Source organism: Triturus cristatus, chromosome 10 (genome assembly GCF_964204655.1).
Source record: "Triturus cristatus chromosome 10, aTriCri1.1, whole genome shotgun sequence".
NCBI lineage: Eukaryota > Metazoa > Chordata > Amphibia > Caudata > Salamandridae > Triturus > Triturus cristatus.
The window spans coordinates 890,928,948-890,955,080 of record NC_140593.1 but is presented as its reverse complement, the minus strand read 5'-3'; the positions used below and the strand labels follow the sequence as shown (position 1 = coordinate 890,955,080).

Below are 26,133 nucleotides of genomic sequence, written 5' to 3'. Positions count from 1 at the left end.
ACAAAACTTTAAATAAAAAAATAAAAATAAATTGGGGATTGGGTGAGGAGTATTTCAATATTATAGTAATTGCATTTCTTTGCTGGGGCTTGACGTGTACTTAATGTGTTTGTGTTTGATGCTTATGAGAATACATTTTGGGGGGATTGACGTTATAATCTAATTTACAAACATATTTTTGAAATTCTTTTAGAATAAAATTGTTAGTGCAAATTGGGGTTCATAGGTTTTGGAATTAAACATTATTGTGACATATGTTTTGTGGTTCTGCTTTAGTTTATAAGAATAGTCTATTTAAACTCCCAAGTGTTTCAGAACATTTAAAATGCATGTGTGTTTATAGTTACAATAGTACATATGGTACCACATCATTTATACAATTTAACAAATGGTTGTAAGAAATTGTTTAAGCTAGTACATTTGGCATATTGACTTTTAAGTGTGAATAGTAAATCACACACACCAACATTTGCACTTTCCCCTAAGTTTGTGGAACTGGAGCTAGAACAGTTAACCACACCCCAAGATTTGCATTTTCCTCAATGTTGGAGAAATTGGAGGTAAAAGACTATATTTGCCCCCCCCCCCCCCCAAATATATATATTTCTCCCAATATTTTGGGATTGGAGTTAGAATAGTAAATCTTAAAACCCTGTGTTTTGCATTAAACACAATGTAGTTAGAATAGTATAAGTGCTCCCTTCCCCCATTGACCTACTTTTCCCAATGTTTGTGGAACTTGAGTAAGAATAGTTTATCTGCACCTAATTAATGTACTTTTCCCATTGTTGTGGGATTGGAGTAACAGTAGCATATTGCCCTTCACCTGACTCAGTTTAGTGAAAAGGTTTAAGAAAAACCCATATTTTTATGTAATATTAAAATAGTATTTCATTAATTGATTAAAATAAAAAATACTGTTTGATAGTAAAACAAATAATTAAAACATATTTCATAGCAAGAGCAAAATACCAAAAAATAGCTATACAAAAGTTATTTCTTCAGTTAAAATTAATAACAGTACTTACAGAAAAACATTACATAGTTTCTCTTTTTTAGGGATGTCAAGTAACTGTAAATATTTCCATGACAATATTGTTTATGGTTTAACAACCATATTTTAATTATTCTTTTTATGACTTTTTTCATACATTAAGAAATTATATACAGTTTATTGGACTTATAACAATCTTATTATATTTGTAAACAGTTATACAAATTAGTTTCAATAATATTTTTACATTGCAATGCATTTCTGAGCTCTTTCCTTTTCAATATGGCACCATGCATTTGAATCAAATACATTGAATAGGTTTAGTTTAAGTCACTTTAAGTGTAAAGTGTTGTTTGCAGCTATATCAGTCAGCGTATATTAGAAGTAGGTAATTGTATGTTTAGTCTATTAGTGTAGGGTGTATATGGGTTTGTTTACTAATTAATGTGCATGTTAGGGCTGGTAATGATGTCTGATGTAGTTATATAATATTTGTAGAGATTTCCACTTTAAAATATTTTTTCATGCAGGAGTAGAAATATTTCTTGTTTTTATGTTACAGGTACCAAAGATCTTTCCTTTTGAAATTGCATTTATTAATATTCCTATGGGGTTTTGAAGAAAATGCATCGGAATGTTTTGATTTCCATCTATACATAACATTTTTCTTCTATTTCGGGCATTTTATTCAAATGATTTTTAATGGTTTGGCGGGTATCAATGGATTTGATATGGAACCTTATTTTTGGATTTCTTAAAGAATTTGGGGATTTTATTTAGAGGGGGTGGTATACATGGGTGGTATACGTTTTGGAATATCTGGAGAGGGAGAATGGCATGCCTGGATTTACTACAGCATCAGACATGAAATCTTTCATTTATAGATTTTGAAATAATGTTTATGAATGTTGGAATATAGTGTGTAATGTGTGTATGTTTCTGTGCTTAGAGACGTGGAGTTAGATTTAAATACTAAGGGGCATATTTACAATATTTTGGCGTGAGGGCAGGGCCACAAGACTTCTAGCTGTCCTACCCTAAGTCAAAAGAAAAGTGCAGGAATGTGCGTATATACAAGATACAGCGCATTTCTGTCCTTTCTGCATGTGTACAAACTGCAGCTGAGAACCAACGCAGGCACCCTTGCACCATGGTGCAAGAGTGTATGTGTTGTTGGCATGATTGTTTGTGCAGGTAGGAACACCTTCCTGCACAAAAACAATCAAAGAAGACATTTTCCTTGTTCCTAGTGTGCTCCAGAATGCAGCACATGTAGAAAGAGGAAAAGACGAGGAGAAATGTAAACATTTCGCCTCATTACACCTGCTTAGGGAATGCGTTAGGTTTGGTGCTGCTCCAGATTTACGCTTTGTTGTAAATCTGGGGCAGTCTCAAAACCATGGGTGTTGAATCTGAACACCCACAGCAACACCCATGGAACGCCCCTTCCACGCAGAATAAGGCATTACCTTACTCCATATTTCCAAGGTCATAAAAATTCATGCATGTTGGCTTTGCATGGCCTTGTAAATATTGGCCGGCACACTGCACCTCCGGAGTGTCACAAAAGTAACGCTGCTCTCTGTCGGCCTAAAACTTCCACAGGGGCATTATAAGTATGCCCCTAAATGTTTTGTGTGAAGTTTTCTATACTTTATGGAATATATGTTGTATTTTTTGAGTTAATGAAATGAAAATGTATTTTATAGAGCGCACTTCTGCACAGGGGTGTCTTGGCATTGTAAGCAGTGGAGGCAAGACAAACATGAAAAAAAATGGAAAAACTCAAGAACTAACAATATAGAAGAAGCCTATTAAGAGCGAATCCCTATCTTCAGAATAGGAGGGGCTATTGATTAAAAAGTCATGTCTTCAAAGTTTTCCTAAACAAAAGAAGGCATGTGATTTTCTTCAGCTGTAATGGAAGAGTGTTCCAGGCTACCATGAACAAAACTTTTGCCAACTCTAGCAGACTCTTTTACATTTAGGGATGATCGCAAAGTAGGCAGAAGAAGATTGCAGAATTCTAACTGGACTGTAACAGGTAAACTTCAGTTTGAAATCTTCTGGAACTTTAACTGCAATACACAGCGCCTTAAAGTCAATGTGCTTTTGGATGGATAGCCAATGAAGCTGGACTAAGGCCTGTGAAGCTGGGGAATCCCAAGTAACAAGCACACTGCAGCATTCTGCAGGACTTGAAATTTGTTTAAAAGTCTCTGCTGCAAGTTAATGAATAAAGCATTACCATAACCGAGTTTCGACAGCACAAGGTTGATGACAACCATTTTCCGCATATAACGAGGAATATACGGAACAACCATCCTCAAAATATTTAGTACAAAGAAAGAAGAGGAGGTAACAGCATTGACTTGCTTTTCAAATAACAGTTTGTCATCGAAAACAATCCCTACATTTTTTACTTTAGAGACCAGTGCTAATACGGTTCCTAATTCCTGTGGCCACAAGGCTGAAAACCAGAAAGAAGAACTGTTGCCCAACAAGAGTACTTCAGTTTTCCAGGAATTTGATTTTAAACAGTTGTTGGACTTTCAGTTGCTGATCTGTAGCATGCAGCACTGGAATATACTTGCTGAAACCTCTGGGTTCCTGGACACCAAGACTACGATCTGGGTATCATCTGCGTAGATCAACACTGTGAACCAAAACATTTTAATAAGGCAAGTCAGGGAGCAACATACAAATTAAAAGGAGTAGGGCTCAGAGACGAGCCCTGAGGTTCCCCACATGGCAGAGAGAAAGAGATGGAGAAGAAGCCATCCATAGCCACAAATTGTTCTCTCTTGAATTAAAAAGCAAGTGCACTTCCCCTGATGCCTAGGGAATAGGTAGTCAATCAATATGATATGATTGACCATATCTAATGCAATCAGGAGATCCAGCAAGATCAGAGCTACATTACTTCCTTGATCTAATGTGGCTCTCAGCTTTTCTGAGGCAACAAGCAAAACCGATTCCGTGCTATGTTCACAGCTGAAACCAAATTGTGATGGGTCCAGGAGGTGATTAGACTTAAAAAAGAGGGTCAGTTATTTAGTTAGTATGTTTTCGATGATCTTAGATGGAAAAGGGAGGCATGATATTTGCCACTAGTTGTTAGGATCAAATGGGCTAAGGTTAGATTTCTTAAGTAAAGGCAGAATGGAAGCAATTTTCCTCGCCCTAGTGAAATATACATAGGTGAGCATTCCATTAAAAATGTTCACCAACTGGCAAGACATTATTTTTGGAGCTAAATTATATTGTTTATAATTAGGCTTATTTATTTTAGTATGTTTAATTAGATGTAATAGATATGTCTGCCATGTTACAAGAACTTGAAGAGCTCCTGGACGAAAGTGCCCCATTGTGCTCCTTGATTGTAGCTGGTGATTGCAACATAACATTTGAACAACTGGAGAGGGGGGGTGTCTGTGGCAACTCCCCCATCTTGACCTACCTCCAATCAAAAAATAGTCCCAAGTGGCATTCCAATTTAACACCTTATCCTTGGAGATTGGATTGAGGGCCATTGATGGGCAGACCAACTCAGACAAACTGGGAGCAAATACATTCAATAGAAGTAATAGTATGCGTTGCATAGATTATTTTTTAGTAGACCTAAGGCTATGGCCCAAGGTGATTGATATGGTAGTCTGTTTTAATACCGACAGTGATCATAATCTCCTGAGTCTAAGCTTGGTGTCACCCTGGGGTGAGCCATTTAGTTACCTTAGATCCGATCTAATAACAAGAGAGCTAGTTCCAACAAATGACAACCGGCGAAAGTGGCCCAAGATAATTCTGGATGGAGGCAAGCTCCACCTATTCAAACAAGATCTACTCGCGTGTACAGCAGAGATCCTGGTCTTAATCAAGCATACGGGAGGGCTGGAAGAAATTTCGGATTGCCACACTCGCCTTTTCAAGCAGTTTGCTAAACATTTTATCGACCCATTGCAACCCTCAAAAACTGGAAATTCCTTGGAAGGGCGCAGAGGTGATTGCTATATTTATTAAAGGTGATAGAGCCTCACCCTGTAATTATAGACCCATTAGTCTTATCGACTGTATTCAAAAGGTGTTCTATCAAGCACTTCTTATTAAGATACAGGACTGGATAAGTGAAAACAACATCTTGACCCCCTTCCAAGCCGGCTCCAGACAAAAGACAGGTATCACTGACCAGGTGTTTTGTTTTCTTCTTTTGTCTTGGAAGACCGTGCTTATTGACCAGGGGTGCCTCTATGTAGCATTCATCGATTTAAAAGCAGCCTTTGACCTCTTACCAAGAAATAAGATATGGCAAGTCCTAAAAGATATGTGGCTCCCTTCGGACATTTTATCCCCTGTCATTCACCTCCATGAGGCAAACTTTGCCAGGGTGCGCTGGGGTTGTCAAGGTCAGTTCACCGACCCAATCAACGTTAGTAGGGGTGTCAGTCAGGGCTGCGTACAGGCATCCACACCTTTTCCTCTTTTATGAATGGTGTAGTTCATTATCTATCACAGACTCCAGCAGATGCTCCTATGGGGGGGGGGATTTTTGATGCTTTTGTTTGCCAGAAATTTGCTGTTAGTATCCACAACACCAGGAGGGGTCCAGTTGCTCCTAAACCACTTCAAGGACTTCTGTGACATGCGTGGTTTGGAGGTTAATACATCAAAGATGAAGTTTCTAATGATTAACCCCCACAAATTCTATAGAGGAAAATTATCCCTCGGAGGTGTCCCATTGGAAAGGGTGAAAACTTTTGACTACCTGGACATCACACTACCAGAAGGCATGACTTGGAAGCCCCATGTGACCAAGCACAGGCAAATAGTAGGGGCCCTGAGTAAAGTACATAGCACCTCATTTAGCAAACCAGTGGCAGCCGCTCTCCAGATCTATGAGTCAAAAGCAGTAAACTCAGCCCTCTATGGAGGCAAATTGTTGGGCTTCTCTAAGTCTGAGAACACGTTTCTGAGGTGCTTGATCTCTCTACCCCAGAGAACGCCACTCCACCGATTAAGGCTGGATTTGGGCAGGCAACCCATTGTAGATTAGGCTAAGCTCCGCCCGTTCTTGTTTTGGCTGTGCATTAGGTCTACTACCAAGCTGCTCCCGTATGGTAATGTCCTTATGAAAGTTAGTGCACTAGATTAATGTAATAAGGTAGGCTGGATATGGAACGCGAAATGCCCACTGGCTGCCATTGGACTAGATGGCCACTGGGAAGTCAGGGAACCGTAATGCTCCCTAGTAAAAATTATGTTAAAATGCAGTACTGGGACTGAGTAGCACAGGCTTCACTTATCAATTCGTCATGGAGACATTTAACAGTGGAGTTTGTTGATTTTAAACCGACTAGCTCTCTAGAATCCTATTTAGATATTATCCAGTCACTTTATATGCAGTTCAGGTTTGGCTCTCTCCCCTTGAACTGCCTCACAGGCACCTGCCACCACTCTCCTACCACTTCTCAGTTCTGTTCCAGATGCACCTCAATGATGGGGACATCTGCCCATGTATTATTTCGCCTGCCCAGCCTACTCGCTCCCGAGAGCCAAATGGCTTAAACCTATATGTAAGCAGTTGGGTACACGTATCAATGGCGAAGCTCTCCGTATCCTTAGATAGGACCCAAGACCGGTGGTTTCTTGTTCAGTAGCAAAGTTTTTAGGACACATGTGGGCATTCAGGAGGAAAATGCTGAAGCTGTGAAGAAGTTTTTCTTCCTTTTGTCCGTTTTAAATTGTTTTTAATCTGATAGCTTGCTCATACTTTATTGATAGTATACAAAGGTTTTTATTGAACGCACCCTGAGAACTTAGGCAGCATAGCGGACAATGTTGTTCTCTAAAGAGCAGGCAGAGGTTTTTGTTGTTTTGGTTTCCATTGTGCACCAAGTGGTTATTTTCTAAATCCATTGCAACGCAGATTCTGATGTTCTAATTATGCAATGCATGTTTCTATCTAGTTTTTATTGTATTTATATGAGCAGTATTGCACTCTGCACTTTTATGATTAGGCGACCGAATTTTTTTTTGCATTGTATTGTTTTTAACCTTTTTAAAAAACATATCAGTTTTTAATTGATATACATGTATCAACATTGACTTTATTAAGTTTGCTATAGGAATGTTTATATTTTTGAGTTATAGATTTATTCATGTTTTTTAAACATAGTTTGTGAATATTTTTGATCTTTACACTTTTTTGTCAGTATTGCATTTTTTGTCTGTATATTACATTTAAAACAACTATATTTTGTTTTCTACATTTGAGCCATCAGTGTATTTTTATGGTGTATTTTAGTTGATATTTATGTTGCTGATATCAGTGTGTTTTGTAGTAGATATTTAGGAAATGCTATTTTTCTATCACAATAATATGGCATAGAACCAGTGATGTAAGGACCAATATTCATGATAAATAGAGAAGCAATTTGAAAAAAGTCCTTGGAGGATTCAAAAGTATCACCGGACAGGATGCAATAATCGTCAAAGTTTCAGAAATTGTTCTTTTTATTGGTTTAGAAACCCAAAATCCAATATTCAAACACAGCCGTCCAATATCCAAAGAAGCCAACACGTGTTTCGTCCGTACTAAATAGGTACAATTACTTTCTCAAGTCTAAATATTTGTTCGATAAATCCAACCTTCAAACAAGATATCAATGATAAGATATCAAGTCAAATAACCGTCTCCATGGTGTATAAATAGAAATTCACATGAGCTTAAAGTCATAGCGCGGTATAATAGGGAGCATTACTACACGGATCTTCATATAATATTCACACTCTATTCCAGTGTGAATATATGTCTAGGATTGGATAATATTTAAGAACATATGCAATATTGATACACGTATGACTTTGAGCTCAGAAAATTCTTATACAGAACACAAAAAAAACTTTGAACAGGATCCTCAGTCTCAGCAGTTAATAAAGATAGCTTTAAATTACAACAGTTGTGTAACGCACTTTGCTGGAGTGCCTTACGGTGCTGGTAGTGGCATCCACAGTACATTCCAAGTTGGGATATGGCAATGTCCTTGTGGATGAAATTTGTGGGCTTAAATATTGGGCCTTCATCTGCTTGGACACTGTCATTTTAGACTGAGAAATTGGGATATTGCTCCAGATCTTGGATGCTTGATTCAGTGGCATTCACTGAAGAACAGGCTATTCTTCAAATGTCTGACTTTAGTGCTCACGTGCCTTTGTGTATCCCTGTTTTCTAGAGGAGAACATAATTTGGTATCAACCTGCTTGTGCAGGAGCTCTATGAAGATGAGCCACTATTGGAAGGTCCAGCAAGCTAACTATGAAGCTAGTTATGATGAGAAATAAGTGCTTTATGACCTAAATGCATGAGATTTGATTTCTGTGTATAGCTGTTGTATCCAAGCTGTTTTGACTTGTTAGGTGGCTCCACTGAATCTATTCTGCACATAATGGAGACCGCTGGAGGTCTGGCAGGGAAAGCTCTGTTAGCTTTATTGGTAACATTATAAAATAGGTTAAAGGGAAGAGTAGAGAAAGTGCTTCCCTGGTGTACTCCTTCAGAAACATCCACCTCCATGGGTAATATGTCTGGACTGATGCTAGACTGCACAGCAGCATGCTCACATTCTGATCTGGTGTGCAGATAGTATTGCGTGGTTTCTGGGCACTCTGTTATAATATGTCCTACTTCTCTTTGGATATCTGAGTCCAGGAACTCTGTTGTATTTATCTTTTCGTAATAACAACCCACACACAGCTGCACATATGTCAAGCCTTGACATTTATTTAAAACAGAATCCAGCTGTGCACATTACAAGAGGCACCTGGCAAACAAGATCACAAAAAGATATCACTGACTCATTCTTGGAACACTTAACACATTCTCACTCTCAATTTGGCTCTGAGAAGTTCAATCATTCAGACATTAGTGGTCAGGTTTCTTCACCCTCCCAGTTAATGGACATGGGCACCTACATCCTCTCTAGAAATATTCTAGAAGTCTCCTACACCTTCGCTTGTGGATGCCAGTAGCCAGCAATGAGGCAGCATGGACTCAGTGAGTCGATGTAAGGTTCCCTTTCTCCTACCTAGTCCACCTAGTATCAGGTGGGCTGTAAGTTTCAAACTTGAAATAGCAAGTACCTAGGTGAAGTCAAGTCTTCAGAAGGGTCAAACCCCATGTCTAGGTAGCAGAAATCCTAACTATCATACCTCTCCCACCAGGGTTGGTATCTATAACAGTGGTGAGGAATAGAGCATCCTTTACTTACTGCCGACAAAAGAAGCCTTTGAATCTAGATTCCTTTCCTCCTTCTGAAGATGAGGTGGAGGCACTGATGGCCCAGATTAATCTACATGGTGGAAAATTGGACCTGGCCTTGTGCCATTGCCTCCAACCCTTGGGTTCCCAAAAGTTGAGCTTTCCCTGTAGCATCAGGGTCCTCCGGAAGGGAGTTCATCCTTCTTCTACCCACCAAATTGTAGTTGCAAAGCCAAGCCCCCACAGGGCTGCCCTGAAAGTAGCAAGCTCCCAAGGTTTCAGGTGCTATGGTACCACCTCAGCATGTGAATGATAACAAGGCTGATTCTTCCTCTGTTATATTCCATATAGGTACTCTAATATAGGCCTCTGTAAACTTGTTACCCTTCACCTTTATTCTCTCCCTACATTACACTTGTCACGGTTTACAGGGACTGACCTTTTACCTAGATATTACACTGCATTCAGAACGCGTGTTTTCCCTAGTTCGAAATCTCATACATTATGCATGAGGGTTCTTGGAAGTACAGCAGGACTACCATCTCCTGTATAAAATCTATATACATAGTTCAGGCCCGACGTCATCCTTAAGCCGACAGTGTAACACAGCAAGGTAAGACACCTGGGGAGACCTATGGGGATTTATACATCACATTATGCTAAGATAACTAGAGGAGATCGAGACTTCCCGGCCGACACACTGACAAGAGACGCTGAGGTTCCTACATGCAGACACTCCAGCTCGCATTGGTCTAACATCCCTCATGGAGTGTCCAAGTCGAGACCAGGACGGGGTCCCACACTCTCATTTAAGGTAATGGGGTTGACTACATCCTAGAGGGATTCTTGGCTTAACACCTACACCCATGCTAGGTACACTTAGGTACATTTAGATAGGGAGGCATCCTAGGAGTAGGCATCTTTTATCATGTGTTTTATATACTTGAATTTATTCATGATTTTAGTAAGATGGTAGAGCTCTACCATCCTTTTACTTTCATAGTACTGTTAATCATTTATATCCTATACTGTCTAACGGTTGTTGTAGCACATCTATTTTACACTAGACTAACAACTGTCCAATAAAGTTTTATTAAAAACGCCCAGCTTGTTTTATTCTGTGTATCTCTCTGAGACAGACTAAGTAAGCACGAGTGACTGAGCGAAAGGTAGTACATTGTTTCCACGGTCCTGAGGGATCAGGGTTGCCATGTTCTGAGGTTGCCAGAAACTATTCTCTCCTTGGTAAGAGGAGATTATAGTGGCATTGTAAGCTAGCTGATACAGAAAGGCTGGGGGTGATCAGAGCTCGTCTGACACCAATTCTACAGTGTACGTTGTCTAAACGCGTAGATCCTGTTTATTCTCTATAGGAACTACACAACACCTCAGGAGCCTCACCTTTCTGCTGCTGTAGTGGGGATGCTTGCAAAGTTTGGTGTTCATGGAGTCCAGGAACATGGCATCAGTGATCTCACCGACTGTCAAACATGCCTCATCCAGAATAGAGATGATCCCCCGATGTTGCTGCTCCACCAAGTCCACGATGATCTGGTTGTTAAAGTACTCAATCTGTGGAAAGGGCAAGGAGATTAGATCAGAGACCCATGAAACAGTAAAGCTAGGTATATTCTGTTTAAGCTTCCAGAAAGGACACAGCACTGAACTGCTATATGTCTCTGTTAAAGACTGTTATATTAAGAACAGGCAAGAGAGACCTCATCTAGTCTGTACCATTCCCGTTGCAGATAAAACCCTCAAAGTCCCCATATACTTAAAGCTATCCTCTTACCACCTGTATCTTGTCAGTACTGTTAATGGGTGTCAAAACAGCAACTAGAAGTACCGTCATTATTACGTATCAAACTCTTCCCATCTAGCCTTACTGAGTTTTGACACAGCTAAAGCTAGCCTTAAATTAGCATGGAAAGGCTCAACACACAGCCCTGGCTTAAAAAGTTCCTAATGCCTGAAAAAAACACTAAAGGAACTTGTCTCTTGATTGGAATGAAACTGTGGTTAATGCCTCTGATTACAAGAGGCTATTTTCAGCCACAAACAAGTACCCATCAGCAGCTCTTTAACTATGATCAGTCAACTGGCTTTGGATAGCTGATAACCACAATTCTTGTCATACTTTTGTTTTGCATCTAAGATGTTTTATCCTAACCATGTCATTTTGACCTTCACAAGTTTTTCTTATAAGGGGCAGGTGAAAGCTGACATGGGAGCAAGAAGGCAGATGAATGGATAGGATGTTGAGGTACATGGATGGAGTACTGGTAAGAAAACATGGGCAGAACTTAAGAGAATTACATTTTATGTAAAAAATAAAACTCAGTGATGATGGTCAATTAGTACATTGGGTTTCTATTAATAAATATCATTATTTATCCTAAATATAAGCAAGGTTAAAAATAAACAGAGCAAAATCACAGAAACTGCACATGGTGAATAAAGACCAACAACTATATGTATCAAGTAAAACTATTTAATGCTGCAAAGTTAGATACTTTCTTCCCCTACTTCCAGCCACAGAAGGATGCACCTTACAGATTCACCTAGTTACTGGGAATAAAATCCTTACATCTGAACCACTACTTTATGTGCGCTCAGTTGATGGGTGTCAAAACATTTGTGGCTAAATGAGGCCCTGCCTTGCCGAGGGTGCACATCTGCAAGTTATTTTTAAATAGAGGGTTCACCACATCCACCTTTTTTAATCTCCCTTTAACAGTATCAAATGTCATTGAAACACTAGTAATCAGGGCTCCATTCAGCAAAAAATGGACCCATCTCCTTCTGTATTCTTTGGGCATTGATGCAGTCAAAGTTAAGGACTCTGGGGCTTGGAAAAAAAAAGTTACTTACTTGTAACTGTTTTTCCAGCGTTCATATCTTTCCTGTTCATGCGATCTTTGCTCCAATATAGTATTGCTTATACACTTCTAAAATACAGCAAAGTTTCATGCAACACTAACATCCAGCAAAGATCCAAAGCAGCCATTGGGCAGGCAGGGCTATCAAAGCTACTGTGGATGCAGTGACTGCTAGAAAGCCTTTATAGCATTGGTGCGACCAAGCAAAGGGGATCGGGGAAAGTGTTAACCTCAAAGTCTATGAAGTAATGTGCCCCAGAGGTAAGATTTAAACAGCATTTCAAAATACAGTCAATAAAACAGGACTGAATCGAAAAGGGAGTTTAAACGACGACACCCAGCTGATCCTCTCGCTCACCAAGGACCCCACCACCATCAGACTCAAATTCCAGGTAGGAATGCAGGACGTCGCAGCCTGGATGAGCAACAGCTGCTTAAACTCAACTCAGAGTAGACAGAAGTCCTCGTCCTCGGAACCACCCCTTCAGCATGGGACAACTCCTGGTGGCCCACCGCCCTGGGCACTTCCCCCGAACCCCACGGACCACGCCAAGAACCTTGGCATCGTACTAGACTCCTCCCTCTCCATGAATCGACAGGTCAATGCCGTCACCTCCACTTGTTTCAACACCCTCCGCATCCTCCGCAAGACATTCAAATGGATCCCCCCCAGGCAAGGAAAGCAGTCACCCACGCAGACTTGTCCTCGGTATCCCCCCACACAAACACATCAGCCAACACCTGCGCAAGTTCTACTGGCTCCCCATCGAGAAAAGAGTCCCCTTCAAGATACTCACCTACGCCTACAAATGCCTACACAACACCGGACCCCAATACCTCAATGATAGAATCACCCTCCACATACCTAAACAAAACCTCTGCTCCACCAACCTCTTCCTCACCGAAACCCGGCGCATCCGCAGAGCCAGAACAGGGGGAAGATCCTTCTCCTACATCGAGCCAGGACCTGGAACGAGCTCACCATGGACATCAGACGTGCCCCCACCCTGAACACCTTCAGGAAGGCTTTGAAGACCTGGCTCTTCAACTGATGTGGAACTGCTGCTCCCCTCCCCAGCGCCTTGAGACCCTCACGGTGAGTAGTGCACTTACAAATCCCCTGATTGATTGATTGAAGTCAGAGATTTAGGAAAACCGTAAAGGTTTATTAAAATATTAATGTACAATACAAAATTAGGGCACCAGCACTTAGCCGCACCACTTCTCACAGAGCCCTGTAAGTCAAACAACTGCCATTTTGGTTCAACACCCAGAGTATGAGAGCACCTCTGTCAATAGCAGGTCTTACCACTTTCTATCTCAGAGTTCCTTTACTCAAGGAGGAATGATAGAGGCGATCCTCTCCTGAAGCCACATAGCTGGTTCCAAGTAAGTTGATGCAAGGTACTATAAATAAATATTCAGTTAACGGGTAAAAAACACCAGCCATAAGAAGAAACAAGGAAATAACATGCAGTGGGCATTAAAACATGTCAAAGACGCAGTATACCTGAAAGTTACAATGCCATAAAATGCAGAAACAAAGGTTACTTGGTATAGATATTTTTGGTGGATAATCTATTTACCGGCAGATTCCTCACCTGAGAACAATTCCAGATTTCCAGATAACACACTGGATCCAGAAACTTCAAAAATATCGAGACACCAGTAGGGAGCATCCGTTTCATTTCGATGCCGGAAGTGATGTCCGATGATGTTACCGAAGCCATATACCACTCACCCAGGTGCACTGTCAGTTTCCATCCATTTTTCCCAAGCCTTCGAGACCACTAGATGGAGTGACATTGAAAAGAGGTAGTGGAGTAACAAACTCAGATTGGGATCTTATTAAATCTTTCCCTATTAAACATCAATCAGATGGGGAGGATGGTGGAATCTGTGACGGAATCTGCAACAGATAGAGTATCCACCGCAAAGTTTGCTATCTAAGGTATATAGCTTTTTCTACTGATAGATACGTTTACCTGCCTGCTCCTCACCTGTTGAACAGATTCACAAGCAGTATGGTTTCCCAGAGTACAACGAATGGATGAATGAATGAGGAAGTCTTGCATGACGGATCTGGCATAGTTCGTCATTCTTACGCACTTCGGAATCCAGGCAGTAATTATTAGCGTTGTGTGTAATGTAGCTGCCTTGCAAATTTCTGTGATTTAAACAACTCTGGCAAGAGTGGAAGAAGATGATTTAACTCTTGTTGAATGAGTTTGGATTCTCTCAGGCTGTTCCATCTTAGCAAGAGCATAACGGGTCTTCATACAGAGGACGATCCATCTGGACTATGCCAGCTTCTGGACCACTTTTTCTTATCTGGAAACACAGTACCCAGTGAAAATCTGGTCATCCAATCTTATATCTGTTGTGCAGTCCAGGTACAACCTGATCCCCACCTAGGATCCTTCATGGGATGGGGGAATAAAGGTGGGTATGGTGATGCACTGGCTAAGTGGAAAGGGGTCACCAACATATCGAGGACAACGGCTCTGGTTCGCAACACCAACTTATCAGGGAAAAAGGAAGTAAATGGCAGGTGAGCCCTTAGAGCCTGCACATCACTGATCCGCCTCACCAATAAGATCACCTCTAGAGTAACTGTTTTTACAGTCAACAACCAACACTGAGAACTGTGAAGGTGGTTCAAACGATGACCCCATCAAAAAGATTAAATCATGGTTAAGGCCCTTCTGGCACATAACACAAAAGGAGGTGGAGGGTAAAGTTGGTCAGCCCCCTGTGAAACCACATTACAATGGGGGATTTAAACAAGGAGGACTGATCTGGGAGGCAGGGGAATGCTGACAATGCAGCCAAATATCCCTTTAAAGTGCTCACCGCACCACCCCCCCTTTCTGCTAGGGAGAGTGCAAACTGAGAGACCTGTGAAAACCAGGCTTGCAAAGGTTCCACATTGTTGTCTGTGCACCATGCTACAAAGCTGTTCCACCTGCCAGGGTATACAGATTTTGTGGAGGTGCGATGGGCAGACAAAATTAGGTCTACCTCCTCTGATAGCAGCTGAAAGGAGCTTCAGTGTGTAGTGTAGTTCCTATTTCCCTTATAGGCTCTGCGCATTGGATTAATATACACTATAGTTTTTGCATAGGACTAAGGTCAGTATGCCTCTATCGAGTACATTAAACTTAATTACTTTGTGTGCCAGCTAACTCAGAGGTCACTAGAAACTTCTCGAATAAACAAGAAGGGAGTCGTTTCTGACAACTGCATAAACATGACAACAACCGCATAAACATGACAACTTTGTTTCCCCTAGAATCGGAACGTGTCTCAGAATCGTGGAAACAATAGAAAAAAGTTTCACTCAGTCAATCATGCATGCTTTGTTTCTCCAGAGTTACACAGAAATAGCTAGAGGGGCGTTTCAATAAAAGGATTTATTGAACAGTTTTGTTTCTCGTGTAAGAGATATGAGCTGTTACAATCATTAAGCAAGATATAATACGCACAGCGTAAGCAGTGAGAAGAAATAGTACTTCAATAGCATTGTATTTTAACTATGACATATATTCATATATACATACATAAATAACACAGGCTAAAAAGTGAATACTCGTCTGATGCTTCTAAATAGTTCTACCACAGTGTACCTAAGCTAAGTGTAGTACAAGGTAAGAAGTAGGTGCTGTTTTTTATAGTATGGTATATACTAAGTTTATATGCCAAGAGTCCCTCTAGGTTGTAGTCAGCTCCATAGCTTTAGAATGAGAGAGTTGGGAATCTCTTGCCGAATATCAAACTCCAACACCCCCGAAGGGAGTCAGAACACTGGAAGCTGGATTCTCTGCGAGGAGGGATGACAGCATCTGGTCAGTGCGTCGGGCGGGAACTCGAATTCCTTCCGAACTTGCCGTGGCGAGCCGTATCCAGCTGTGTAGGCTAGTCGAGCTGAGCCGTGCCGTGCTTGCCATGTCAAGTGAAGGTATATTTATACCTGGAAGGTGCTTAGGAATGCTAGCATTGACGTAAAGTCGGGCAGAGGAAGACGTCATGAATGAACCCCTAAGGAATAGTAGTTTATGCATAATAGATGAGTTCTTGGAGAAATCAATAATCCTAGCTAGGGAAGGTCCCGATGGCTTAAGGGTCTGGTTTCTAAGAACTCGTTGTGACGGTGGGATGGACGGATGTAGGTGACCATGCCTGTATTTGGATAGCATGGCTAATGCCTAAATAAGGACTGGGATTCTATGCCTAAATAAGGACAATGCAAATTGTGCCTAAATGAGGACAAGATTCAGGGAAACCTATGTATGGGCATCTTAATCGAAACACAACACCCACTCCATTGACGAATGATCGATATTACTAAATGCTAAACATGCTAAACACATATAATTGAGTATCACATGTTCACTAAAAACTTTTGTAAAAGCATATTTAAAAATAAGTTCACGTTAAAAACTCTCAGCTAAACATTGAATGCAAAGGTGCTGCACATATTTAAAGTAGTGTGTCATCCGAAGCATATGTTTACAATGGATGCTAAATGCTACATGAATGCACAGAAATATACACATATAATGAAATGGCCCATTTTTACAGAAAGGAAAAAAATAGTTCAGAGCCATTTCATGTCATGATTTCATAAATGCGAAGAAAAGGTGACAATGTGTCCCTGGAGGTGTTCAAAGAAGTCTGTTCTCTATGAATAGTTCTACTGTAGAGTTTGTTAAGCTATAAAAGAAAAAAGTTAATTATCTGAAAAAGTTCCACATTTTGTCTTTCGTTTTAAAAAAAGGAAGTCCAAATTCATAGAATATCCGGTACACTGTGAGCCAAATCAAAAGTCAATGTAAGATGCTGGTGAAAACATGAAATCGTCTATTCCTGTAGACAAAAAATCGTCTATCGATGTCAGTGATAGGTCGATTTTCCTCGTTTAGAAGACTAAGTGCACATAGATGTGATGCATCGTCAGTAGCAGTGTTCGTTACCGATGTTACCTGTGTGCCTATTGATACATCTCATACCTCAGCAGTAGCATGTTGCGTCTGTGAGATCTCAATGAATGCCGTCATCAGGATTGGTAGCCTCTGGGGACAACACAGAGCATGGGCCGTTATCGGGTCCAGCAGAGTATCAATATCCGTTGGCATGACTGATGGGAGTGTCAGACAGATGTCTAGCACGGATTCTTCACCACAAAGCAGGCAGCGTAGAACAGGTAAGATGCAATCTTGCCAGATTGGTCTGAACGACAGAAACCATGTGGTATTTAGTTCTTGTAGACAAGATAAACCCAATAGCTGTACTATGCACACACAACACTTCCTTTCCAGGAGAGCTTTCTCCAAGTCGCAGGGAGTGACGCTGGTGGATAGGCTAGCCATAGCGTAGTAATAGGAATAAAAACAGGATTCCTGCAACGAGCGCTAGAATTAGCGGCAGCCCACCAAACACCGAGTGCATGAAGTTTGGAATGATTCCGAGGACTGCTTGAAAAGGTGTTAACAGTCCTTAACATATGGTCTTAAATAAATGCACAATACCGGTCGTATCAGACATGTTTAAGATACGTCAGAACATTTCTGTGAAATATGTAGGGCAGTTTGTTCGTAACAGAGCCTGTATCTCAGCCGAAGTCCTTGCAATTTGTAGATCATAGGTTTCTTTGGCTGAGGTCAAAGGCACGGTTTGTTGTAAAAGAATGGCTTTTATTCTGCTTAAAGTATCAATTCGTATATAAGAGATGTTCAGTGAAGGCCATAAAAGCGACTCCCTGACTGTGTCTATTTGGGGGAACAAGACTTGTATACAGCAAGTGACCCTGGAACTAACCATTACTAGATATGGGATACCTGGCAGCATGCCACAACAGCTCTGATCATTCAACATGAGGTAACTCCCATTTGAAAGTTGTCCAAACGTTGGATTAATCACAGCGGCCGGTGAACCTTGCAGGTGGCAGGATAAATTTGCAGTGGAACCGCTACAGGCCCTGTGTAAACTAATATCCCGACATATGAGTGAACCGCTCAGTGTATTTTTACAGTGTGTACCGCTAATCAATCAATCATTTAATTTGTAAAGTGCACTACTTACCCGTAAGGGTTTCAAGGCGCTGAGGGGGTGGTGCTGCTACTGGTCGAAGAGCCAGATCTTGAGTTGTCTCCTGAAGGTCAGCAGGTCCTCGGTTTGTCGTAGGTAGAGGGGGAGGGTGTTACAGGTCTTGGCGGCACGGTGGGAGAAGGACCTGCCTCCGGAAGTGGTTCTACGGATGCGCGGGACCGTGGCCAGGGCGTGGTCAGCAGAGCGGAGTTTCCTGTTGGGTACGTAGAAGGAGAGTCGACTGTTGAGATAGGCTGGTCCGGTCTTGTGGAGTGCCTTGTGTGCGTGGATCAGGAGCTTGAAGGAGATTCTCCTGTCGACGGGGAGCTAGTGCAGGTTCCTCAGGTGGGGGGTGATGTGGTTGCGGCACGGGACGTCGAGGATCAGACGTGCAGAGGCGTTCCGGATTCTTTGCAGTCTGTTGATGAGCTTGGACGAGGCTCCGGCGTAGAGGGCGTTTCCGTAGTCACTTTCCGAAACACTTCATGCCCCCCCTTCAACATCTGTGTGTGTAAGGTAAATCCCAGGATGTCCTGATGTATTCTTTACCCAACCTTTCATATTTGCCTGCTGGCATGTGTTTGAGGCAATACTGAAAATGTAAAGTTGTAACAGGCAGAGTTATTTTGCAATGAATGATCCATTCTGTAGCTTTTTTTTCTGCTACTGTTAATGGCAATTTTTACAGTTTTTCAATGCTCAGCACTGTATACTTTGATCCCCTTTGTGCCAGTTGGATCTGTTTATCAGTGAGATTGTACTCTGAAAACAGAGACGACGTGTTGATGAAACACCAGGCACATAGCCTGCACGCAAGTTTTGTAGCGTCCAGCCTAATAACTAAATAGAACGTAATTGAGACTGGCCTTGTCGCAGCAGGACCAAATCTTGTTCCATAATGTCTATAGCAGAGGATACAATGTTGCCCAATGAATTTAGCCTGGATGACAGAGTTGTTAACCCATTGTCTACCACAGCGAGAGATTTCTCTAAATTAATACGATCAATTTCTCGTATTCTTTCTGCGGCGTCTGCTTGGGTAACCTTCTATATTTCATTATAAGCAGCATAGATGCCGGCATATATAAAACGTTTTTGAAGTGGTTTTCTTGGACCTAGCAAGAAATCCCTAAGGTTTGCGTCTTCCTTAAGTAAAGATAAGTGTTGTTTCGCATCCTCTAGTGTAGATGTCTGTAGCCAATCAAGGCATAATTTACCTACACTGTATTTGGTTACTACCCCTGGATGCTGTCTTTGAACATAGCATGGGTCTGGTCTATTAATTGTAAAACCTTGTATTTTGTTCAGGAATCTTTCTTGACAGATGTTTGTGTCTGTGGGCCAGAGCAACCATTTTTTCCATTCGGAATCTGATCTGTTGTTTTGTAAAAGTGTGTCTACTGTCACCGCTCCCTGTTCAGTGCTATTACTAGCTGGAGTTACTACATAAGGTGTGTTCATGTCTTTGATATTGGCTAACCCAAGGCAAGACGTTTGTTGGACAGTGTCATTCAAAAATATTATTTGCTGTGGGATAATGCAGGCTCTAATCAAAGCTTCAATCCCCTGCACTTGCCAATCTTGTATACCCCAGACAGATTTTGCGTCAATTGTGTTTTTCCAAAACTCAAAACCCTGTCTAGACAGTTGGGCTATAAAGGCTGCAGAATAAATCTGTTTCATACATATTTTTCGTTCCTGTTTTGTTCACATTTTTTAAGTGAAACGTTTCTGGATTGGATGTATTGTACCCTGAAAAATATGGAAAATTTGTGGCAAATGTTTTTGAGCTACCCCTTGGTGGTGTAGGACAATGTTCCCATTGGTTATACATAAATACATTTCTAGGTGTTGCAGATTTATGCAAGAAATTATGACCATAGTGGTTGTAACAATAAAGCTGTTCATAGTCTGTTGAACCCTCTAAGTATTCATGGTTAGAGAATGCTGCAGACCTTTCTAAATCAGACATCATGCTATTAACAGTCTCAAAGTCCCAATCATCAGAAAAGGTACTGGAGGTAATAAAGTCACTTAATGAAATCTTAAATAAGTGTGGAATCTTCAAAAGTTCTGACGGGCCGAATATATCATAATCCGTTTTGTCCCAAACTATACCATCTTGCATAGGAACGACCGTGATGTTCACTGCTGACAAGTCTCTTGCTTCACGATGGGATGATTTGTGTGGTTTCAAAAGTAAGTTCACATTTTTAGGTCTCGGCTGGCTTCGTCTGTGCACATGCGCAGTCTCGCTAGCGAGATTTAATGATTTAGAGGGAATTCTGTAAAGGGCTTCAAGACCCGCCCCTCTTTCCCATTGGCCGGCGTCACAGTTTATGCTCAACGGTGGCCAGCCATTGGGAAAGAGCACTTTGTGACGTAGACTTTTCCATTTTTCGTCCAGCCCACTTGGACGGGCTCGTCCGCTTTCCGGCTGAAGTAAAAGGTTTCTTATCTTTATGGGGCCATGTGTTTCAAACACATGGCCCCATAAAGACAAGCTCCGCCACGTGTTTTATTTTGCATCTTGCTTTAAAGTGAAAGGCAAAAAAATAAACCACAGCTGCCTGGTGAGTGGCATGTCTATTTAGAAAACAACGAGAGGCAATCACCAAGTGGAAAGAGGCGTCGGAGGAGGCAGCCCTGGTACTTTTCTCTCCTCTGACGACTGTGCAGAGAGGCAGCAAGAGGCTCCGAACGGTGCACGTACAGTTCTTTGGGAAGGCCGTACAACCCTTTATTTACTCAGCTCTGTTTCCAAAACACAATGAGGCTTGCGGCACGAGGGGTCACAAGTTTGCTTTTTTGGCAATCTCTGGGTCTTGCGTAACCAAACTCTGCATTCAAGTTTCTGTCGCTTTGTTTTGGGAGTGACACGAGCTTGCTGGCGCCACATTCAAGTTTCTGTCGCTTTGTTTTGAGAGTGACACGAGCTTGCTGGCGCCACTCTGCAGGCTGAAAAGGAGCAGTCAAACTGCCCTTCTGCACGCAGCCTAGCGCCGCCGGTTCTAAGAGCGCACAAGGCACTTTATGCATCGTGTTGCCCCTATGTCCATGCTACACAGTCCAGCCCCTTGGAGCACACCCCACAGTGTAGCCCGAGGGAACAGCCCACAACCGGTTCCCTGGGTTTGTGTTGTATTATCAGCTCCGGAGGAAGATGTGGTACAGTCCAGTCTCTGGGATCACGTTCCACATTTGTGGTGTCCTGGAGCACGGGCACTAACAGCGTGTTCCGCCTTCACATCCCTTGAGGCGTGTTGCACAGCGAGTGTCCCCCGAGCCCGTGCTATAACCAGGTCCCTGCAGTGAGTTGTGCGGTGAAGGGACGTGTGACCCTGGGCTTTATTTACACTTACCACAACTGTCTAATGGGCCTTGGCAATGCGCTGAGCCACAGTAACTCGGATAAAGCATGACGAGGGCACCAGATGTCTGCAACCACAGAGCTTCATAATTCCCAGGGAGGGGGTCAGATGGAAGTTAAGGTGGAGGGAGGCAGGGCTCCTCACAGACAGCCGGTGCCATCGCACCTCATGCGGGGGCTGCTTCTTATCAGCAGAGAGGGGAGGGGGCAGTGCTGGTAAGTAGTTTAACAGTGCTCGGGCACAATAGGTCCCTGTTAGGGACCAGAGCAGGCTAGGGCACTGCTGTGCCAGGGCATTGTGCCTGCATCAGCTCCCGCCGCCCTCAACACGGGGGTACTTTATGTGGTAATGAGCGCGCGTTTCATTCTGCATGCATCGTGTGTGTCCCGGGCGCGCTATTGGACTAGAACCAGGCCAGGCTGGGCTCTTCCCTCCTTGCGTGAGGGGCAGCACACCTTGGACGCTAGGGGGCACACGGACCGGGGTGCAGTGGTGCAGGTGACCCTCTCAGGGTCCGGGACCTCCTGAGGCACAGGGGCTGGGAGCTGTCAGACCCTCGTGTTTACAAGACTCGCCCATTGTCTGCACAAGTTTTTAGTTGGGGTTGCAGCTGCTCTAAACCTGCCGCTTTGGGTCCCTGTCGGGTTGCATGAGAGGGAGGAGGAGGCCACGGCGGAGCGAGACTCTCGCTGCACGTGCATTAACCCACAGCTCTATCCGGCGGGCGTAGCGCGCTGTTGCGAACAGGCTCCGCTGGGTTCACTGCAGGGCCTATCTTGTGTCACCGGGATAGGAGGGGTCAGAGGAGTCTGAGAAAGTGAAACACGGGCACAATCACAAAGATATCCGCTGCAGCCACACGACCCCGCTGAGCTCTACGATCAATGCCTCCGGGATGGGGCTGCCGGTGAATGATCCATAGTGGGCTCCAGTCGCTGAGTGAACTCAAGGGGAGGGGCCGAGGGAGGAACCCTGACACACAGACGGGCACATTCACACACTGGGAGCAGGAGCCCGGACTGTCCAGCTGCGGACCAGCGGACGACGCCCACCAGGGACCGGACCAGGAGCCGTGAACATCGAGGCGCCCGACCGGCTCCCCTTCCTCACCCAGATGGACAAGTACAAAAGTAGGAGCTCAGAGCCCACAGCAGCCTAGCAGTGCGGAGAGTGGGCGCTGTGCAATGCTTTAGCACTTTTCAATCTATTTGTACATATAACTTTGTGCGTGCATGATACTTTTTCTTCCCGCGTTATTCAAAATAAACACAAATCATATATTTGAGTTGTAACACAATTGCACACCCGAGGGAAATCGGGGTGAGGTGCCTGTATCCAGCTGTGCCGCTCATCGCCAAGTGTAGTATACCTCCACTTCTCCAAATTATCTTGGGGACATATATATGGATCTATGTGTAATTATTTGAATAGCGAGGGTGGGGGGAATGGTCTTTTGTAACGACAACCTTACTTTAAGCGGGTAGGTGAGTACACGTGGGACCGACCCTTCGGTTTCGAATCATACTTCTTTGCGCTACATCTCGGTGGGCGCTACATCTCGTGCGGGTGTCGTGGTTTCAAGACTGGTCGGTGTTCAGGGAGAATTGAAGCTACAGCTGGATGGAGCTAGTGCAGACCCACTCTCTTAGCTGTGCTGAACGCTACCTTCAGCTGTTTCTCTGTTTATTGTTGTTTAAATGTCTGACTTTTCAGAGGCACACAGTTTTTTTTTTAAAGACCGTTGTCTCAGAGTCCACTGTTTAGAGACTGAAGTTTTTAGCTGCAGGGGGTGAGAGGAGAAACACGGTGTGTAGAGGAGGGAAGTCCACGAAATAATAGATAGCTGGAGAGGATGGGGCGCGAGGTGGGGCATGCCCCCCTGGCGTGGGGTGGGGTTGGTGGAAAGCAATTACCGCGGGTTGCTTTTCTCTGGCCGGAATGGGCAGTGCATAACTGTTCTCAAGAAATCCAGACACCAGTGGTGTATTCTGACTTTTTATTGTTTTGGAAGCAAGAAAGATGAAACTATTGGGAGTGAGTTCTGCTTTTCTGTGTCGCTAATGTGTTTGGGTGTGAATAAAATCAATCTGGCCAGTTTGCTACCACTCTTTCTTACTTTATTTAGTTATTTTTCATATTTTTAACCTTTTATTCCCGATGCTGCACTTTGGAATTAAAATGTCAGAAAAGTACGACATTTCCAGCAAAAGTGTTTTTCTTTTTTGGATCCATTTCACAGGGAAGCAAATAAAAGAAAGGAGAGGAAAGAGAGTGAGAACCCCATCTTGAAGTCACGGTTTTCAGTAAGAGACGAACTGCTAGAAAGAAAGAGAGGGAAGAAGGAAATATGGGGGGGGGGCAGCTGAAGCAACAGAGCAGAAGTGGACATTGACTTTTTCTTCTGTGGGCAAGAAGGAAAAGACAAAGTCCTATTACTTCTCTGCTGCCCTGTCCGTCAGGAACGCCAAGCTTTATTTATTGGCGATGACGATTTCTTTCGCTTACGAGAGAAGGAAAGCAGGCCGCATGTTTATTTTTGCATCGCACTTTAAAGTGAAAGCGCAATGCAAAAATAAACAGTGGCTGACTGGCGAGCGCTTTTTAGGTCTCGCTGAGTCAGCGCGCATGCGTTGCTCTACGAGACATTTAGTAAGTGACTTTTCAAAGTGCTACTGGCTGGCCTAGCACTTACGTTCACGCGAGCGTGCACGCGTGCAGCCGGCCACCATCTGTCTTTCGGGTCATTAGCACCACTCGGCCACACGTCTTGTGGCTCCTGCTATGTCTGCTTTTGACCCTCGCGATTGCGATCACCTTCGCAAAAGTAAAGAAATAGAAAAAAACATCTATTTCTTTACTTTTGCTATAATCGCGGCACCCACGCTACACTTTGAACATTAAAAGTAAGGCGCAGGTGCCGCGACTATAGCAGAAGTAAAGAAATAGAAAAAAACATCTATTTCTTTACTGTTACTATAATCGCGGCACCCGCGCTTTACTTTTAATGTTAAATGTAAAGCGCCGGTGCCGCGATGCTTGTTCTTTTTGCTACCTTTCCAAATTAAAAAAACACCGTCTCTTTACTCGCAGGAGACTGCAGAAACCAAAAGTAGTGCTACTATATCCAATAGAAGTAACACCTAGCCGCACAAACATCCAAAGACGATCGCGATCACTTTCACTTTCGCAAAAGTAAATAAATGGAAAAAAACATCTATTCCTTTACTTTTGCTCTAATCGCGGCACCCGCGCTTTACTTTGAACATTAAAAGTAAAGCGCGGGTGCCGCGAATATAGCAAAAGTAAAGAGATGGAAAAAACATCTATTTCTTTACTTTTACTATAATAGCGGCACCTGCGCTTTACTTTTAATGTTAAAAGTAAAGCGCCTGTGCCGCGATGCTTGTTTAAGTCAACTCACACAAGGAGGCTGTAAAGACCTTTACAAGTAGAGAGAATGTCACTTTGCACATAAGTGAAGTGACAGTGTGTGCCAAGCAGTGCCTCTCGTGATGAGATGTGATGTCATGGTGCTTGAACGAAGCTGAGTGCGACTCTTGAAAGCAGCATATCACATCAGGCCTCTTAATTCACACTGATGGCTCCCTAATCTTTCATTTAATTTGCTAATTGCTCGCGGTGGTGAAACACTCGCACCTAGGCACACGCAATTCCGTGGCCCACTTTGCATCATACACTGGGGCCTAGAGATTGTTGGAAAGCCTTCAGATGCCTTTCCCATTCGAGCCTCCACTCTGCTGCCGAGCAGTTAAGTAATGTGAAAGCATTTCAGCAGGTTGCTACGGAAGTTAATTACCTGCTCTTCCAGCCGGAGGTTAAATGCTGTAATAGCAGCTGCCAGCCAGTATTGAGGCCTGGAGGGGAGGGCTGGTGCGGGGCTGTCATACATGTAGATTGCCCATTAACCTTACTTTGTAGTGCTAGTAGTGCTAGAGTCGAATATTTCTAGGCATGCCTTATCATGGACACCTTTGCAAAGTAAGGCATTTATGTCAAACCACTTGTCTCACAAGAATAAATGCATTTCATGCTATTCAAGCGATTGCTTCTATTCCAGTCACGTCATCGCTCCTTTGATAAGACCGAACCTTAATTGGAAAATGTTACGGTTTTAAAGTTGAATGTCTATTTCCTTCTCGGGTTACTGTCACCACTGCAAGACAAACGCTATGTGTGTTTTTTTCTACATGATTACAATGCCTTTGCAAAGATTAGACAGGAAATACTGAACACTGGAGATAGCAAATCAGAAATGTATCCATAATTAAATTGCATCATATACTTATCTAATGACTCTTAGCTGATGTGGACTTCATTTACATTCTTCGCTTTGTTTATTTTTTATAATATTGTAGTGTGATTTTTTTTTCATGAACATTGCTTACGACACATTTTTGGGAACTGATCTCACTCGACAGTTAGTTGATGCATATGTTGATCTGGTAGATAAAATAGGGTAGAAGGGCGTTTTCATACAGCCCTGCCCGCCCCTTCTAAAAGTTACGGCAGTCGGAGTCTGCAAAGTTA

The 26,133-nt window shown here is 42.8% G+C and overlaps 1 protein-coding gene across 2 annotated transcripts in view; it reads right to left on the bottom strand.

Moving 5' to 3' along the window:
* Nucleotides 1–26,133, bottom strand: part of LOC146796188 (unconventional myosin-Ig-like) — a 1,225,789-nt gene that overhangs the window by 909,880 nt on the left and 289,776 nt on the right. For both annotated transcript variants that reach the window (XM_085628614.1, XM_085628615.1), the window contains exon 11: nt 10,650–10,820. In XM_085628614.1, coding sequence (XP_085484740.1) covers nt 10,650–10,820 — 171 coding nt within the window. The remainder of the gene's footprint in view (nt 1–10,649; nt 10,821–26,133) is intronic.